We start from the raw sequence: 17,916 nt of genomic DNA, 5'->3' as shown, positions 1-17,916 counted from the left end.
AGGAGGAAGCGATGAATCTGGCCGCCCCATGAGAAGGGAGTTTGGTGTGATGGGATCCAAATCGGAGATGTTAGATGAAGTGTAGCCCAGTGGCTTGGAATTTAAGATCCCTTCGATCTCCACCAGCAGAGTGTAAAGCACTTCAAAGGTGACAGACTGGGCACCGAGTGTTGTCATCAAGGCCTGTTTTAGGGAGCGAATCTCTCTTTCCCAGCTGCCGCCAAAGTGTGGAGAATTAGGGGGATTGAAGTGGAATTGTACTTGCTGGCTGGCCAGCTGCTCTTGCAGTTCTGGGAAGATAGCTGCATATGCTTCCTTCAATTCTCTCTCTCCACCTTTGAAGTTGGTCCCTTGATCTGATAACAGCTCGAATGGCTTACCTCGTCTAGAGATGAATCGTCTGAGAGACATGAGGAAAGAATCAGAGTCGAGGCTATGAAGAACATCAATGTAAACTGCCCGGGTAGTTAGACATTTGAACAGGATGCCCCATTTCTTTTCGTTTCTGCGACCAACCTTGACAATATACGGACCAAAGCAATCCATTCCTGTTGAGTAGAAGGCGGGCTTGAATAAACGTAATCTAGCTGGGGGGAGGTCTGCCATTTTGGGTACTTCAGGGTTTTTTCTCCACTTCTGACAGTCTATACAATTGCTCTGACATCGTTTGATGGCCTCTCTGCCTCGGAGAATCCAATATTTACGCCGAAGCTCGGCAAAGACTCTCTCAGGGCCCGGATGGTGGAGTTTAGTGTCATAACTCTGTATGAGCAATTTAGAGACTGGGTGTTTTGGGTCGAGGACAATGGGGTGTATTGCGTCAGGATCTAGGTAAGGGCTACAGCGCAGACGACCTCCAACTCTGATCAGCTGAGTTTCATTGTCAAGTTCGGGGGCTAGAGTCTTCAACCTACTGCTTCTGGAAAGTGATTTACCTGCCTTTAACTGCTCCAGTTCAGAGGGGAAGCACTCCTCCTGAGCTTGTCGTAGAGCATTGATTTCAGCCGTTCTGTAGTCATCAGCTGACGGACTATTGCCTGCCGCCCCATGACAGGCCCTGGACTCCAGTAGCTCATCAAAGGTCTTATACTGGCTGATGTCAGGGAATGAGAAGTTCGTGGTGAAGCAGGTAAGAAGACAGGGAACTGTTTTACGAAGCTCATCTTCGTCTGCAGCCTCCGGATGTGGGGTTCCTGGCCACAAATTTTGAGGATCTCTGAGAAAGGATGGCCCTTGGTACCAGTGGCTGTCTGGTCCCAGCTTGGATAAGCTTTTCCCCCGTGTTATGTCATCTGCTGGGTTTAGTGTGGATGGTACATAGCGCCATGTGTGCTGGTCTGTAATGTCCTGGATCTCGGCAACTCTGGTTCCAACAAACACTTTAAATCTACAAGAGTCTGAATGCAACCATGTGAGGACTGTGGTGGAGTCAGTCCAAAGAGTGAACTGGTGTATAGGGAGATTCAATTCCGTCCTGACTACTTTAGCGAGCTGTGCCCCAGTCAGTGCGGCGCAGAGTTCCAGGCGTGGAATTGATTGCTGTTTCTTTGGTGCCACCCGTGATCTGGCTGTGAAAAAGGCCATCTCTACCTCCCCATGCTGATCCTCTGTGCGGAGGTAAGCGACTGAGCCATAAGCACGCTCGGAGGCATCACAGAAAATGTGTACTTCTCTCTGGCTCATGTCTGTGTCTCCGCTCGGGCTGGTGTAGCATCTGGGGAGGACGATGTGTTTTAAGGCAGGTAGCTCCTCAGCCCACTCTGCCCAGGCCTGTAAAAGATCTGCAGGCAAATGTGGGTCATCCCAGTCTCTTTTCTTATCCCAAAGGCGCTGCACTATGAGCTTGGCTCTGGTAGTGAAGGGAATGAGATATCCAATTGGGTCATACTGACTTGCCACAGTTTTGTAAATGTTGCGCATCGTAGTCTCAGTGTTTGCTATGGGGCGATACTTATAGGAAAGCGTGTCTGTTTGGTGATTCCAGAGGAGCCCCAGTGTAGATTCTTGAGTGTTAGTCTGTCCTTGTGAAATCCAAAGTTCAGTGCCATCTGATCTGGCCTCAGGAGGTAAATGATTTATGGTCGACAGATGGTTGCTAGACCATTGCCTCAAGTCGAAACCTCCTTCTGCCAATAAGCTCCTGAGTTTGTCAACAAGACTCTTGGCTTCTTCCACTGAGGTGAAGCTCTGCAGACAGTTGTCCACGTAGAAAGACTTCAGGACAGAATGGTGGACATCTTCCCCAGGTTGGCTGTGATCCAGGACATGTTTTTGTAAGGCAAAGATTGCGCAGCAAGGGCTGCATGTGGTGCCGAAAGGGAGAACCTGCCATTCATAAATGCTGGGTGGTTCCTTTGTCTTTAGATCCCTCCAGAGGAATCGCAGAAGTGGCCTGTCCTCTGGAAGCAATCGAATTTGGTGGAACATCCCCCGAATATCACTGCTGATAGCAACGGAATGTTCTCTGAATCTGAGTAGTACTGCGAGAAGAGGTGGACCTAGTACAGGTCCAGGGAGCAAGAGCTCATTGAGGTTTTGTCCCTGATATTGAAACGAGCAGTTAAACACAACCCTGTTCTTCCCGTTGTGTTGGACCAGATGATGGGGAATGTACCAGGTGTTGGATGGGCATGTTTCAGTATTTGGTTCCACCTTGACTGCATAGCCTGCCTGCTCCAGTTTCTGGATCTCTACTGTGTAGGCAGCTGCTTGCTTTGGATCTTTAGCTAGCCTTCTCTCTATGGCTCTCAGCTGAGGAAGAACAGCATTTTGGGGGGCCTTGAGGTCAGGCATGTGCTTAACGCGCAAAAGTGGGGTTGCATAGCGCTTAACACCCTCCACCTCTACTCTCACTGTCTTGCTCTCCAGCATTTTCACTGCCTCCTGGTCTTGCCTGGATCTTGTGCTCATCTTTTCGCTTTGCCAGGGGAGCACGTCTATCTGCCAAAGTCTCTCAACTTGTTTGAGAAGATCAGTTTCTGGGGGTGACGTTGAGGTGAAAAGACACTGTTGTCCAAGGACTTCATGTTGCAGGTGCTGTACAGGGCCCTGCAAAGTCCAGCCAAGGCGAGTCTTGATGGCTGCTGGTCCCCCTGGTGGGCCGAGGCGGATTGGTTCCACTGCTGTAATGAGGTGGGGGTAGTCTGATCCAATAAGCAGGACAGGACAAACTGCCTCTAAATTTCTCAAAGGAAGCCCGTGGAGATGGTGATATTTTGCCCTCAAAGTTTTAACAGGATGTGTATGCTCAGAAAGACTCAGTTGCTGGGCCGTGAATGCATCCTTTATGCGGTACAGCTTGCTGGGCTGAGACATTGGGGAGATGTGGAACGACACGGCTGCACCAGTGAGCATTTGTAATTCCTGCCTGACAGTGCGGAGTGGAAGATCTTCTGGCTGACCCTTTAGACCCAGCTGTTGGGCAGCATTGTGCAGAAGGATGGTCCTCTCCGAACCATCATCTAAGACGGCATACGCTTTCATCTTGTGTGCTCCGTTTCGGAGGATCACCTTGACGATCTTCAGAAGAACCTTTCGGCTGGCAGGGGGCTTGCGAATGAGAAGTATCTCGTTCATAGTGTTGAGGAGGCAGGCATTAGCAGAAGTACCTTCCTCTGAGGGAGACTTAGAGATGTCCACACTCCTGAGGTTGATATCATGAAGGACCAGTAAGTGGCGTCTATTACACTGTTTACAGCGCATTCTTAGATTGCACTCCGAAACTTCATGATTCCTCCCGCAGCGACAACATCTGTTGCAGTCCTTGATCCAGTTTCTTTTCTGGTCAACGGTGAGCTGCTTAAAATTGTTACAATTGTTGAGGGAGTGTTTATGGTGGTCACAGTAAGGGCAGTAAGGAGTTAAAGGAGGTTTGTTGGCTGTAGGTGTCATCTTTGTCGGAGGAGGCGCTTTCTCTGTTCCGAACAGGATGGTGGCACTTTTTGCAGCTGGCTTGGGGTCTCTGATGGTCGTGCGGCAGCTTTCCTAAAAGTCGGGAGACATGAGAGCCACACTGCAGCTCAAAGGTGCCCTTCCTTCCCAGTTGCTCTAGCATGCCTACGAGAGAACGAACCTTGAGGGCGAAGAGTCGGAAAGCTTTAATGTCCCCACTGGCTATGTTTGGACCATCCATAAGCTCTGCTATGCGTTGCAGCGCGAGCTGATGAGGCTGCCCGTATTGCTGATCCAATGCTGCCATGGTCTTGGTGAAGGGTTGTGGTGAATGACTGTAAGAATCGGCAATAAGCATGGCTTCCTCTAGTTTGAGGTGATCAGTCAGTATCTGGAACTTGAATCTCTCCGTGGCTGTAGCTGGGAGAATATTTTCCAGGGCTATCTTGAGCCGTGAGAATTCTCTAGGGTTTGGATGTACGAAGTCTGGAATTGTAGGGGTTGGACCTCGGTACATTGGCTCTAGCTCGGGTGGAACCGGACTGGATGCTCTGCATGGCAGGTGAGAGCGTCGGGCAGACTCGAAGGATGGAGGGACTGCTGATTCTGGCTCATATGATGTACGACTCGGCCTGTCAGGTGTCTCAGCTCTGGAGTAATAGGTTCTTTCCTCCCTTGATGCATCCCACTTGACATTTTCGGTATGTGATGTGTGATGGGGGGAGTGCAGCTTTGCTCTGGGGGCTGCTGCTGGAGCCTCGGAACTGTGCTCAGGCTGATCTGACTCAAGAGACCTGGGTCGTGGGGCTGACACTGATGTGAAGCTCCTATCCCCCTGTCGTGTTCTAGGCAAACTGCGTGGTGCAGGTACAGGTCGCGTGAGGGCGACGAGAGGTGAAGACTGTGCTGCAGGCTGTCGCTGCTCCATTTGGATCTGTAGCTGCTGCATTTGTCGTTTGAGCTGAAGAAGTTCTTGTGAATACTGGTCTGTAGCCTGTTGAAACATGTCCCTTTCTTGTTGCATCGCCTGCAGGGTGTGTAACAGACTGTCTTGAGCAAGGCGTAGATTCCTATTCTCACGCTTGAGGATGATTGACTCAGAGTCACATGACTCAACGTCGGACCACCGCTGAAGACTGTCAGGCTCTTTGAGTAGTGGTGGTGAATGAGTGATGCCAGCTGCACTCTCCTCTGGCTCTGGGCTGGAAGGCACTGTAGGATGAAATTGAAGATGTGATGACATGGGTTCGGGGTACAGCTTTGGGAGAGTGAAACCACTGAGGTCATACTCTTCATATCGTGCAGGGAGGGCTGTCTTCCTCCTGACACGCACGACCGGCTCATCCTCTTCATGCTGTGACATCTCTCCGTAGTAAGTCTGGGCCATCCGGCTCGAAGGACCATGTAAAAATGAGTGGCTACTGGTAGCTCTTCTCCTTTAAAGTGAATTTGCCGGTTGGTAACAGACCCACAAACGAAGCGTCCGGTTAAAGACTTATGCGGGATTAACCCATTTATTGTCACCACAAGATCTGCATGTGTGTGTGGTTTCCTACAAATAAAAATATAAGAATACAAATAACAATAAAAGAATATGAGTAAGATATAATAACAGTAATTTCCACAATGAATATGTTAAACACAATGATTAATACAGTGAAAATAGGAGAACAAATGTGCCATTATAGATGAGAAAGTGCTGAGAGAAATTACTAATACTGAACAGTAGAAATCTGACACCTCTCAGCACGAAGGACAGAGATGGAGCCGCTCTGTCTAGCGCATTAGTGCGCATGCGTCTAGCGCGTACTTTAACTCTTAAAAATGAGCGATATAGATATATATATATATATATATATATATATATATATATATATATATATATATATATATATCAAACAAACCATATGATGGATAGAGGATACATAGATTATGTCTTCTGAACATAACACTGATATATGTGATTTAACTAGTACGTAGACGTATACACAAACATCTTTACAAGCTACTTCGGACTCGTCAGTCACATACACTAACTTAGCAGGGTAAATGCGCATAAACATTTAAAGAACAATGCATCAACAGGCGGCTACTTACTTTCTAGGCACGCACACAACTTTAGCAAGATAAAGTGCTACGATCGCTACAGTACAGCTTGCCTCAGTATGCTTTCCCGATCAGTCTAACTCTGCTTAATGGGCGGGGGAGCTGACCTGCGCATCTTGTTCGGAGCGCTGATTGGCTCGCTGAACGGGTGCTGAGACTGATGCGTCAACTTCAGCTTGCCTTAAAGGAAACTAAGACAAATAAATATGTACCTAATCTTGGCCTTTTTTACAGTCAGGAAAATCGATTTTTCTGAAATGGGACATTTTGTTGAACTTTTTGATGCAAAATATTATAAAGAAAATTGTTTGCATATGTGTTTTTTGTTGAGTGTCATTTTTGATACATCAGGCTTTTTATAAAACATAATGAAATGCAATAAAATGATGATCCTGATGACACACATTTAATGTTGATTAACTATCAGATTTTAACATTTGAACTTGATTTTTTTCTAAATGATGTATGGATAATCAAGTAAACCTGAGTTGCTTCAGTCCAGTAAATGTTCATCTTGAAATATAACTTACAAAATAAAAGTTATTCTGTTAACTTTATAAAAATCGGTATGGATTTCACACCAAAAAAATTACATGTGTACTATTGTCACAGTGCACACAGCAGGAAGGAACAAGGAACACGGATACGAGGAGGTAAACTCAAATAACATACTTTACTGATGAGGGCAGGGCAGGGCAGGGCAGGGCAGGGCAGGGCAGGGCAGGGCAGGGCAGACATTGACATCAAACACCGGGGAGTAACGAGTAGACCAGACGGAATGGCACTACACAGACAGGAATTAAATACTAGGCTAATTAACTCACACCTGGAAACGAATAAACTACTAATGATATAACAAGGACAGGAAACAAACCAAATATGGGCATAGAAACACAGGGCACATGTGGAAGCACAAGACACACTCAACAGAGGACTGACAACTATGACCTAAAACACTGTAAAAAAAAGAAAAAGAAAAGTTGAGCAAACTTAAAAGTTGAAGGCAACCAGCTTCAGCAGATTTTTGAGTTTTCTCAACTTCTTGTTTTAAGTTTATACAACAAAAAGTTGAGAAATTTCCTCTTTTTTTTTTTACAGTGAAGGGGGACATTTTTAGAATTTTAGTAAAAGGCCTTTTACTTATTAAAATAGTTATTTAAACTATTATTAAAACTATTAATCAGATGACAGAAAGTTTTGATCATATTGATAGTTTAGGGGCCTCAGAAATTTGTGTATGAAATATAATACTTGTTAAGAGAGTATGTGTTCAATCTTGATTTTATGTTGAGTTTAATGTGTGCTTTCTGCATTCTGTTGCTTTTGTTTATTTTCTTAAACATGCATTGGCTTGTTTGGCTTTCAGATGACCCCTCTGGGAGGCTGACTGGCTGTCAGTTAGAGGGCAAAGCGCTCAGACAGGCTTTTAGCCTTGCATACACTCTTGCAAAGGGCAATAAAAGCCCCTCCATCACAACGATAGCCAAGACAATGCCCTCAATTACATCATCCTCCCCTTCAGCCCGTCTCCTCTCCTCTCATTCTCTGTCTGTTTGTGATGTCCCTATTTCATCTTTCTCTCTCCCTCCTCCCTCGCCCCCCTTTTAGAATGATGTCATTTGATATGAGGAGAAAATGTGGCCCACTGACTCTTGAGACAGAGCTCGTCTATACTGAAATGAACTCTTTGTTTCAGTTGCTGCCAGACGGCCGTGTCTCAAACACACAGCTCTTCATCACTGCATCTGTCGGGCCCCGTGCCAACCCTTTTAGTGCTCCGTGGGTCGAAAATCATTCCTATACATTTTGCATCTTTGTGCTGTAATATATGAATATTCGTTTTCTATATTATACAGAGGGAGGGAGAAAGAAAGATTATTTATTAACATTTTAAATGTAAATTTTATTTGCAGCAAACATGAGCTAAGGAATTTGACAAAAAGCTAATTTGAATGTAATCCTGTTCAATTTTGACCAAGGGTTTACCACAGGGATTTTTCAGAACAATATACTTTTCTGAGGGCCTTTATTATTCTCAAATCGAACAGTTTATTGAACCTTTAGACAAAATCTAGAAAATATTAATAACATGTACTGTATATTTTTTGTTGAGTATATTTGATACATCAGGCTGTTTTGGCTCACTTAGTGTGATATAGGAGAATATGGAGCTCATACTCTGAGGGAAAAAAACACCTCAATTTTATTCAGAGGCCTAAAATGATCAAAAACATTCCAGTTAGTGCAGTTTCTGATATTTATGAGGCCGAAAATTAAGATGAATTTCTGATTGTATATCAGTGAGATCTTTACAACAACAGATCACTTCTTATAAATATCAGTTGTCGCTCTATATCACCCAGTAATATGTCTTAAGATAATATTTAAATGCTTAGTTTTATGATCGATGCTGTGTAGTGTTTATTGTGCGGGCAAAACATAATGCAATGCAATATAATATTGTTTAAGAGATGTTAAATTAACGTTGCTTAAAAGCCTGATATATTTTTGACATGTTTTTTTTTTTTCTTAAATTGATGGAATATGAATACAATATGGATAATCAAGTAACCCCAAGTTGGTTTAAGTCCACTAAGTGTTCATCTTTAAATATTACTAACAATATAGAATGTATTCTTTTGTTTACTTTATAAAAAATAAAGAGTTCACAACAAAAAGACAATATGCTAAATAAACCCCTGTGTAATAGAGACAAAAAATTGTAATAAAGATGGGAAATACAATTTAATTGCCAGTAAGAAATATTAACGGGCGGTCACGACCATTGGCGAGTTAAGAAAACAGTTATTCAATGGCTTCTTTCACAGTTAGTCTAGTTAGTTTGGACCACGCTCAAACTCTCTGCAGGGTCTATTTTTGCAAGCGTTTGTTTTATAGGTGTCTATTGTAAGTGTTTGTTATCACGTAGCTAAAACAACTGCCAAGGCGCCACTTAAAATTTCTGTTAATCGCCCACCTGGTAGGCACAACATCCTTCTTTCTGTCAGTAAAATTCCTCCTGTCTCTTTCTCACTCACTCTGTTTTTCCAGAGCCTAAGGGACTATATGCTCAGCCAGAGTCAGTTTATTGTTAATTTATGAGTCGTCTTGTTGGCCCAGGGGCTGTTTATGGCTGAGCTCAATATATTGTTTGAGAGGGTATTAGATGCACTCAAGAACCCTTTTGGCCTGCTACCCCATATTTTGTCCTGAGTGCTTTTCCACACTCTTGGACTGTATTTGGAAGCAGAATGACCTTGTTGGTGTCCGCTGTCAAATGAAAAACTCTGACATAGTAAATTATATGCCTTTATTTATCCGTCAAAAACTGACTGGGCCTCCAGTAGATGTTGTCTTCAGTCTCCAGTTTGTTGTTGTCTGTTATAAAGGTGGTCAGTGCATACTTTTCTTTTAAAAATGAAGACTGTTCATTACATGTCACCCTCTTAAGTCCCTATGCTTAATGTCAGTGCTAACACATTTGATTACAGGGTGAAAAATGTTCATGCATAAGTGTCTGATTCTTATTGCTGAATTGGTGGAATTCTGGCTGCTTTGCTCTCAAGCCTAAGGAGCTCATGCTTGCATGTATTTTGCATATACTACGTATGCAATACTTGTATATGTTAAAATCAAACAGGAGAGGCATTTATTTAGTAAATATCAATCATTTAGTATATTAGTATTAAAATTGGGTTCTCTCATACTCCATCCAAAAATGAAACTTATCTTATCATTTACTTACCTGTCCCGGATATGGCTTTCTTTTTTCAGATAAACACAAACAAAGATTTGTAGAAAAATAATCCGTTTATATAATGCAAGTGTACAGGAAGTTGAGGCTTCAAAAACCACACAAAGTGAACACAATGGTAATATATATGATCCTAGTTGTTAAACCAATGTCTTCTGAAGTTAAGGGAGGTGTGTGTGCCATTTTTTTGGTGGATTTTAGACTGAGAAGGCTTTCTGAAAAAAAAAAGCTAAGACTAGGATAACATACTATTTTAAACTAATGAAAGCTAATGGCTAGGAAGGGAAAATATGCTTTCAGAAGATTAACATTCAGGAATAATTTAAAAGATATATAAAAAATGTATTTAAAAAAATATTAAATATTTTAATGTTCTGTATATATTGATACAACAGTCAGTGTGGCCATGTCAATGATTTAAAATGAGGAAAAGAGAGGAAGGTTTATGGCTAATACTTACTTGGAGTGATCCCTTTAAATGAAAAAATCTGTCCAAACCTGCCTGGCACTACGTGGAAAAGTAATTGCCCCTAAAGCTAATAACTGGTTGTGCCACCCTTGGCAGCAACAACTGCAATCAAGCGTTTGCGATAACTGGTAAAGCAGCCCCAGACCATCACACTACCACCACCATGTTTGACTGTTGGTATGATGGTCTTTTTATGAAATGCTGTGTTAGTTTTACATCAGATTTTACACAGGACACACACCTTCCAAAAATGTCAACTTTTGTCTCATCTTTGTTGCCTTGTCATACCTAGAAAGTCATGTGATTTAGGGCATATGCTTAAGATGTTAAAGGACCAATATATTAGGGTAAACTTGAGAGACAAATTTAATGGTTTTAAAAAAATATTTATCATAATAAAATGTATTTTATGTCCGAGTCTAAGTAAATATATACTAATACACAAAATTACTAATTTAGAAATATATATGTAACCATTATTTCAATGTGAAGTTTAGAAAACATATGGGTCAAGTTCTTCAAAAACTATTATTTGATTATAACTATTGTTTTTATTATTCAGGTAGAAACTATGAATTAGTATTTATAGTGTACATATATGCATGACCAGTGTAAGAAAAAACACCTAACAAAAACTCATGTAACTGTGAAAACCTGAAATACAATGTTCAAATTACTACTGACTTCTATCCAGAATTGCCTTCATATTAGCATTAAACTATTAATAATAAGTTGATGCTGTGACATATGATTATGTGACCTTGAAGGACCCTGTGTGATCGTATTTCTACTTGTAGCATTATTTTAAAGACCCAGTGTATATCAGAAGGGTGTATGACCGGTATGTCTCTAAGGGCCTCTTTGCACTCGCGTCCATGACACTTTTTCTCCCTGGCAGAGATCCAGGGTCCTGCAGGGCCAGTGCAGGCTTGTGCTGCCTGGTGGGTGTTCCTGCGTGGGGGTGATGGAGGTTGTGGCCCAGTAGGTCTGGACTGTGTCCAGCAAGTGTTGTTGGACCAACTAATTTAAACAAAGAGGGACAAACGCTTGAGATGTATATGTTTGTGTGTGAGAGAGTGAGCGACAGAATGAGACCACAATGTGTGGTTAGGTTTAGACAGACTCATTAGCAAGTCAAATTGTCACATCAAATATACTTTTAGTGGTAGTCTGTTTCAGTTCCTATTTTGTTGGTGTACATAATGCATGATTTTATTTCTTTTAATTTTTTTTTAAATAAAGGTTAAAACAAGGTGGTACAAACAATGTGGCATATAAACTGGTTGTCTTTGTTGTAAATACATGTTGATTACCATTAGATATTTACACTAACCATTTACTATTTTTACTTTCCTGAGAAGGAAAATATTTAATTTTGCCTTGTTAAACCAATAAACCAAAAAAAAAACACATTAAAGAATTAATCGCCATTATTCTCTTGAATATTTCCAAATAAAATAGTTGTGTAATGTGTGCAGTTTTTATAAATATGTATGGGTTGTGACAATATTAATAAAGTGACTTTAATAATATTAATAATATTGCTAAATAATATCCAGTTTTATGTTAAAGGAGACATATCTGTTGCTGGTGTGAATTTTTATTTAAGGTGGGGGTACAGAACAAGAAAATCAAAGTAGAGATAAGACAAGATCTGAGAGTTATTTCCAGTCATTGTGAAAATTGTTTGTTAGTCCTGTTAGGAGAAATTAAATATTTAGGGCCAGTTTATCACTTAGTGGTCTTGTTTCAAGCTTTGAGGAGAAAGAAGAGTGTATAAGCACAATAAACAGACTGTTCTCAGACAGAGTATCTCTGATTCTCAAAGCATTCAGCCACTTTAGATTAATCTTTAATGAGCTCAAGGACATTAAAGGAAAGAGAGCTCACACTGTCAGCCATTTTCTGTGTAGAAATCCTTTTAAATAAAACCAGCAAGTCCTCTCAATTTCTTCTCTTTGAATAATCTACATCTGATATGGATCAAATCCTGATTTGTGTGTGACTCCAGAGACAGAATGGAAACAAGTTTGAAGTGTTTATGTTATTCCTTTATGGATGTGATGGAAGTTGTCTGGTTATATACCAGCTGTGAGCTGATTAAATGTATAACTGAATGATTTTGTATTTTTTTATATATTCTTCTCCAAGGGAGCTATTCTCCTCTGAATATCAGGAAATATGGTACAATCCAACTGGAGACCGTCAGTTTTCCAGGCCTTCTAACAGGGTGAGTGCAGGAGCCATTCCTCAATCTTTCACTTCTAAATTACACATGAAAAGCACACATTGTCATGTTAATCTTATGATAAACTGTGTTGTCACAGTAAAGTAATAGGCTCTAAATCACTACAGAAACAAGTCATTTGTTTTGCTTTGCCTTTATCAGTGTTTAAAATGATTCAGTATGTGTGATATATGTATTGTGGAAGTAATTCCAGATTAGATAAAGCAATATGACATCTATTACGCATGATCACATTTCTTTAAGGATATATATATATTATATATTATATTATACATATATATATTTAGTGATTTATATATTTAGTCGTGTGAAAAAGTTTTTGCCCCCTTCCTTTTTTTTTCTATGTTTGTGATCCAGCTTCATCTACAGAAGAAGTGAGTATAATGTTTTTTATGAATCTTTGCAAATCACCTTTCCTAATAACGTGCTAGTCAGCCAGTTTCGCAGCTAAAGTAAACAGTAGTACTCGACACTCCAAGGACTAGAGGGGCAGGGCGAGCAGAGCTCATTAGCATTTAAAGCAACATGGACTAAAAGATGGCTTGATGAAAACAGAGCTGATTTTGGCAGGGTAAAGAAGTTTTTACACTACCACTGAGAAAGTTTAACCAAAGTATGTTATACAGTCGTGGCCTAATGGATAGAGAGTTGGACTTGTAACCCGAAGGTCATGGGTTCGAGTCTCAGGTATTGTACCTCAGGGATTGTAGGTGTGGGAGTGAATAACCAACACTCTCGCCACCCTCAATACCACGACTGAGGTGAGACTCTTGAGCAAGGCACCGAACCCCCAACTGCTCCCCGGGCGCCGCAGCAATGGCTGCCCACTGCTCCAGGTGTATGTTCACTACTGTGTGTACACTTGGATGGGTTAAATGCAGAGCACCAGCGATCATTGTCCTGCTGCATAACCCAAGTGCGCTTGAGCTTGAAGTCCCAAACTGATGACCGGACATTCTCCTTCAGGATTTTCTGATAGAGTGCAGAATTCATGGTTCCATCAATTATGGCAAGTCATCCAGGTCCTGAAGCTGCAAAGCAGCCCCAGACCATCACACTACCACCACCATGTTTGACTGTTGGTATGATGTTTTCTTATGAAATGCTGTGTTGGTTTTATGTCAGATGTAACAGGACACACACCTTCCAAAAAGTTTTGTCTCATCAGTCCACAGAATATTTGCTCAAACGTCTTGGGGATAATCAAGATATTTTTTGGCAAATGTGAGACGAGCCTTTGTGCTCTTTTTGGTCAGCAGTGGCTTTTGCCTTGGAACTCTCTTGTGGATGCCGTTTTTGCCCAGTCTCTTTCTTATTGTTGAATCATGAACACTGACCTTAATTGAGGCAAGTGAGCCCTGCAGTTCTTTAGATGTTGTTCTGGGTTGTTTTATGACCTACTGGATGAGTCATCATTGCGCTCTTGGAGTAATTTTGGTAGGCCGGCCACTCCTGGGAAGGTTCACCACTATTCCAAGTTTTCTCCATTTGTGGATAATGGCTCTGACTATATTTTGCTGGAGTCCGAAAGCCTAAAGCCCCGTTCACACCAAGGACAATAACTATAAAGGTAACGTAGAGATGTAGTTCTAAAAATCGTTCTCAATATTAAAGAACAGCAGAGTCCACACCACAACTATAACGATAAAGGCACAGAGAAACGATATCGTTGGAATCATTTTCAGAACGATTTTTTCCAGCTGATGAACGATACAAACATTGACAGCCAATCAGAATCCATCCTGCTATAACAAGCTCGAGAATTTAAAGCGGCAGACGATATATTTTGCTGGTGTGGATGCTAATATCGTTATCTTTATAGTTATCTTTATAGTTATTGTTCTTGGTGTGAATGTGGCTTTAGAAATGGCTTTATAACCCTTTCCAGACTGATACTGATACATGTCAACTATTTTGTTTCTCATCTGTTCTTGAAGTTCTTTAGATTGCGCCATAATGTGTTGCTCTTTAAGCATGCTTCATTTTGACAGACAGGTTCTATTTAAGTGAGTTCTTGATTCAACAGGTCTGGCAGTAATCAGGCTTGGGTTTGGCTAGTGAAATTTAACTCAGCTTTCTAAAATAATATGTTTAATCACAGTTCTTTCATGATTTAACAGTAGAGGGCAATTAATGTTTCACGTAGGGCCAGGTATTTGGACAGCTTTTTTCCCTTAATAAATGAAATCATCATTTAAAAACTGCATTTTGTATTTACGTGCATTATCTTTGTGTAATATTAAAATTAGTTTGATGAACTGAATCTTTTAAGTGTGACAAATATGCAAAAAATTAAAATGCAAAAACAGGAAGGGGGCAAAAACCTTTTCACGGCACTGAATATATATATATATATATATATATATATATACTGTACTTAATGTATATGATGTATATAGTGTTGTTTTGGTTCCAGGATCACTGTTATTATCATGGGTCAGTCAAAGGGATCCAGGGGTCAAGTTTGGTCATCAGCACCTGTGCTGGACTCAGGTAAGAACCACAGCAGATCTGCATGCCATACATGCATATTGTGTAAAAAAAATAAAAAAATAAAATAAATTGTATTACATGTTATATAGCTCAAACTAATTATTTACAGTGACAACAGGAGTGCAATCAAGTCTCTTTTTTTTACTTTTTAAAATTAAGTGCCTCTAGTGGTTCAGAAATTACACAATCGAAATTGAACTGGGAAAAATCCTAACTCATAGCCTACTTTGAGCTATAGCTTCGTTTTCTGATTTATACATGATACCTTTCAGAAGAAAACAATATCCTAAAAACACACTACATTTATTTCTTCTTCATTTTATATGTTATTTTTATTTGCTGCATTTACACATTGCTCCGGTTGTATGTTCACTACTGTGTGTAAGAAAAAGTGAAGAGGACTTTGAAGATCTTGATGAAGAAGTTTATTGCAGCATAGCAGTGACAAAGTACATGTAGTACCTTGGGTTCAACGGAGTCAGAATGAACCCAGAACATCATAAGTTCAAACCTTTTATACATTTCCAGTTTACTACCCTTCATGTAAATTAAGTTGGTCATGTTGTAACAGCTGTAGTCTGTATGTTAATTAAGTTCTGACACCCCTTTGTCTGAGGTGGATCTCAGTGTCCCACACCTGCTCCCATTTTACAATTGGTCACCTTTTGCTCAGGATGTGATCATCCCAAATGGTCTACAAACAGCTGTTGACTTTCTTATTCTCTGTAATAATTAAGCCATTTTGGGAAATGAGCATGATCAAATATATTGTGGAGTGGAAGTTGGGTCGAGGCAGATTATAGATTCTTACATGTGTGTACACTTGGTTGGGTTAAATGCAGAGCACAAATTCCGAGTATGGGTCACCGGCCACACACCACTTGCCTTTCCCCTTTATTTTTCTTTTCTTTTGTTTGTCAGATTTATATTTTATAATGTTATTTTGCATTATCATGCAGAACTGTCTCCTGTTTAGTAATTGGGACTTTCACAAACCATTTTAATTCTATTTCCTAAGCAGCCAGACTCTAAAATCTTCAGCATTAGTGCCATGACTTTGCATCATGAGGACATCTTTTCATTGTGCAAATGTTCTAGTTTATTAGCCCAGAAGTGAGTTCACTGCAGTAGCATGGCCGGGTTTCTTGGTTTCTGAGTGGGCTGAGGGTAGATGGACTATAGACTCCTGTTGAGCGCTTTGACGCCTTCAGAGACTTAAACAGGAGAAGAACAGACATGCATTGACTGATCCAAACAGATTGATGAATATTTAAGCCAGCACAGCTTGAGTGAGTGAGGTTTGACTAGAGAAGGGGAAAACTAGAGCATTTTATAGTGTATACACACCCTTCCAGATGACCATCACAGCTGCGGTGTACGATTCCACTAAATGAGAACAACAAAAGCATGTTTGTCTATGTTTTATGTAGCATGGATGTGTCAACAGATTGACATTTGAGAATCCTGTTAATGTCATTGAGTATTCTGCAACTTTGCAAAATGCTCTTTCCTACAGAAAGTATTAACATTTATAGACAATTAGCATTTAATTTTGTTTTGTTTTATTTGAATTTTGGCTTCTTTGTATGGCTCTTATTGTTTTGCATTTCTGCAGTGGAAGCATTTTTATTGATAGTTGGCCATCACTGCACATCTGTGAAGGATTGTGTGTGTAACAATGCTTGTGTTTGGAGAAAACTGGGATATCCAGGAAGCAAGGAAATCTGTTTTTGCTTATATAACACAGTTCAGCATTAACACAAGTTGGCTATCAATTCAGTTTTATTCCCTTCTTTCTTCACCCTCCCATCCGGGATAAAGATCATTGTGTGGTGAAGCTACTCTGCTTCCCGTGCAAAACCCAGATGAGTGGTTTCCATCCTGTCAGCCTGTTTAATTGTCCATAACTCCGATTGTCCCAATTGTCATTTAATCTCAATGTTTAAACATCCTTGTGTTTGACATGTTGTCTTCTCAATCCCCAGGGGCATGATAACAGTCAATAACAGCGTGAGCTACATGATCGAACCTCTAGCTAACCAAACACACTCTCAGGGACATGCCGTTTTCAACGCTCAGAGTCTGAAACTGCCAGTGGGCACCTGCGGACACTACCACGGAGACGGGAATCACTCGGAAAGCCTTCAAGAGCTGATTGATGTCATGGCAAAGCCTCAGCAGACCAATAGGGTGTGATCTATTTTGCGTGATCGCTCTTATTTTGTTCAAATTATTCACATTTTCACAGATTCTGCAAGGGTTTCCCAAATTGTCGCATGCCACTATATATATATCTATTTCTCTAAGATGTGCTGTTTACATTAGCATATATTTAAAATATATTTTGGCCAGGTATTTATTTTTTTTGCCTATATTTGTTTAATGTTTATTGCTAGGTTTAGGTTATAGGAACTGTACTTTTTTTGTATTTTGTCAACAGTTTTGACAAACATTATAGCAAATGAATATAAAATATAAGATTTAGTTTAACCTCCTAAAAATGACATTAAGTCGACATTTCCTGATTAAAATTTGTTTTGTTAAAAGAAGAAGAAAAAAAGTGTTAATTTTTGAAAAGTTCAGGTCCTATTTTGTATACTATTCATGGAAAGTACCAGATAATAAACTTGTTATTTAAATAAATGTGAAGAGCTGACTAAAGTGGTACTAAACCAAGGACACATTGTTCTTGCGTTGGCTTACATGAATAGAGTGTCTGTCCCTGTCCGAAGACACAGGATGTCCCCCAGTCCCAATTAGTCATGTCTCACAGTATTTAAATTCATAAACTCAGACTTTGAGGTAGTGACTCAGCACTTCTTCTGTAGTATATCAAATTATCCTATGCTCATCCCTATCTTTTCTATCTCTTCCTGCAGGGAAGAAGGGATGTCAGCAGCAGCATGAAATACGTGGAGCTGATGGTGGTGGCCGACCATGCAGAGGTAAAATCTC

General features: G+C 40.6%; 1 protein-coding gene across 1 annotated transcript in view; it reads left to right on the top strand.

Annotated features, from left to right (window-relative positions):
• Positions 1–17,916, top strand: part of LOC306883529 (disintegrin and metalloproteinase domain-containing protein 19-like) — a 46,949-nt gene that overhangs the window by 6,288 nt on the left and 22,745 nt on the right. Inside the window, exons 4-7 of the mRNA XM_079438843.1 lie at positions 12,372–12,450; positions 14,885–14,961; positions 16,947–17,151; positions 17,841–17,906. Coding sequence (XP_079294969.1) covers positions 12,372–12,450; positions 14,885–14,961; positions 16,947–17,151; positions 17,841–17,906 — 427 coding nt within the window. The remainder of the gene's footprint in view (positions 1–12,371; positions 12,451–14,884; positions 14,962–16,946; positions 17,152–17,840; positions 17,907–17,916) is intronic.

This window comes from Barbus barbus, assembly GCF_936440315.1.
Source record: "Barbus barbus genome assembly, chromosome: 17".
NCBI lineage: Eukaryota > Metazoa > Chordata > Actinopteri > Cypriniformes > Cyprinidae > Barbus > Barbus barbus.
This window is presented reverse-complemented; position numbering and strand designations above follow the sequence as displayed.